At 45.3% G+C, this 2017-nt stretch overlaps 1 protein-coding gene across 1 annotated transcript in view; it reads right to left on the reverse strand.

Moving 5' to 3' along the window:
• The window catches only part of Styxl1 (serine/threonine/tyrosine interacting like 1), a 35179-nt gene that overhangs the window by 21031 nt on the left and 12131 nt on the right, over nt 1-2017 (reverse strand). Inside the window, exon 2 of the mRNA XM_029477807.1 lies at nt 1503-1609. Within this exon, the coding sequence (XP_029333667.1) occupies nt 1503-1605 (103 nt within the window). The 5' untranslated portion in view covers nt 1606-1609. The remainder of the gene's footprint in view (nt 1-1502; nt 1610-2017) is intronic.

Raw genomic sequence — 2017 nt, forward strand, 5'->3', positions numbered from 1 at the left:
AACTCAGAACTGGATGCGTGAAGGGACATGAGAACACTGGTGGGCAGGTGAGTAACTGTTCACTCAAAACACAGCTGTGGGGCTGGAGACACGGCTCAGTGGTTAAGAGCACTGGCTGCTCTTCCAGAGGTCCTGAGTTCAAATCCCAGCAACCACATGGTGGCTCACAACCATCTGTAATGGGATCCAATGCCCTCTTCCCGTGTGTCTGAGAACAGTGACAGTGTGCTCACATACATAAAAAGAAAACTTAAAAAAAAAAAAAACCCACAGCTATGAACTCAGCATCTAGCGACTAAAGGAAGGACTGACAGGAGGCATGAGGATTGTGAGCAAGGGCTACATAGTAAGATTCTTATCTTTAAATAAATAATCACTGTATTTCAGGGGTGGGGGCCAGTTACATGCCACACAAGTGGAGGTTAGAGTCAGTTCTCTTTCCACCACGTGGTCTCCAGNGACTAGACTCATCCTTGACAGCAAACACCTTTACCCACAAAGCCATCTTTGTAGGGTGTTCAAGATAGGGCTGTTTCTCTGTATAGCTCTGGCTGTGCTAGAACATGTTCTATAAACTAAGCTGGCCTTGAACTTCAGAGATCCACCTGTCTCTGCCTCCCAAGTGCTGGGATTAAAGGTATAACACCACCACCAGCTAGCTGACTTCTTCATTTCTTTGAGATGGAGTCTCACCATGTAACCAGGTAGACTAGAACTGTTGAGTGCACTGCGCTGGGCCCACCGGCCTGAGCCACCATGCTGTGCAGACCTGTCCTTGATCTGGTGGTCTTGAGCTAACTTTCAGGTGCTGTACCATCAGCTGCAGCACCATTTGCCTTTGCATGTGTGGTGTATGTATCTAAGTAGAAAGAGTGTGGAGGTGCGTGTACAAGCATGTGCACACGCTGTGTGCCTTCCTCAATCACTCTCTACCTTATTTTCTGAACCTAGGTCTCACAGAACCCAAGCTCACCTTTTCAGAGTTTAGTTAGCTGTCTGCCCAGTGTATCCCATTCCCCTGTCCCGAGTTCTGGGACTTTTATATGGGTGCTGGGGACCAAACGCTGGTGTTCACCATTGTACAAGTACCTTATTCACTGAGCCTAATCTCCCCAGCCTTTCCACGGGCAGCCTTTTGAACCAACCATTCATTTCCCCCTCCTGAAACTCTGCTAACCTTCAAAAAGAGGTTTGCAGGCCACTGTTCTCAACATACCTGTTGGTTAGTACTGTGCTGATGTTTGTGTGTGTGGTGTTTGTGTTGTTGTTAGTGTTTGGGTTGGTGTGTTGGTGTGTGCCATGTGTATGTTGGTGTTGGTATGTGTGTTTGGCTTGGTGTGTTGATGTGTGCTGTGTTTTTGCATGTTGATATTTGTATGTGTTTGGGTTGATGTGTTGTGTGGTCTGCATGTTGGTATGCGTGTTTGGGTTGGTGTGTTTGTGTGTGTTGCTATATGTATATGTTGGTGTGTTGGGTTGNTGTGTTGTTGTTTTCTACTTACCCAGTAAACAGAGGTAGTTGGGCTCAGCCAATCTGGACAGCTTGGAGACCTGATTCAAGATGTTATAGAGTTCTGTTGGCTCACAGAAAAGCAAGTCAGCCATCCTACTGGGAAGATTCAACAATGTACANATTTAACAGACATCTATTTAGACGAATGCCAGAAAATGAGATACTGAATTAAACACTTCAAAAACTGGACGTCGGGCTGGGGCTATAGTTTGATTGACAGAGTGCTTGCCTAGCATTTGTGAATCACAACATATGAATATGCAAATTAACATGAATATGTAACTGTATCACAACATACAAAGCCATATACTACCAAGGAAGCTGTAAATGGTTACTATTTCATTTCTTCTCTCTACTTGTGTTTGTGCATCTGTGTGTGCGTATGCAAGCCCTGGGACTTGAGTCTAGGGTGCATGCTAGGCAAATACCCTGCCCCTGAGCTACCAACTCAACAGCTCTTTTTTCAATTATTATTAGCAAACAATGAGCACCTGTTCAGCTAAG

Source organism: Mus caroli, chromosome 5 (genome assembly GCF_900094665.2).
Source record: "Mus caroli chromosome 5, CAROLI_EIJ_v1.1, whole genome shotgun sequence".
Classification (NCBI taxonomy): Eukaryota; Metazoa; Chordata; class Mammalia; order Rodentia; family Muridae; genus Mus; species Mus caroli.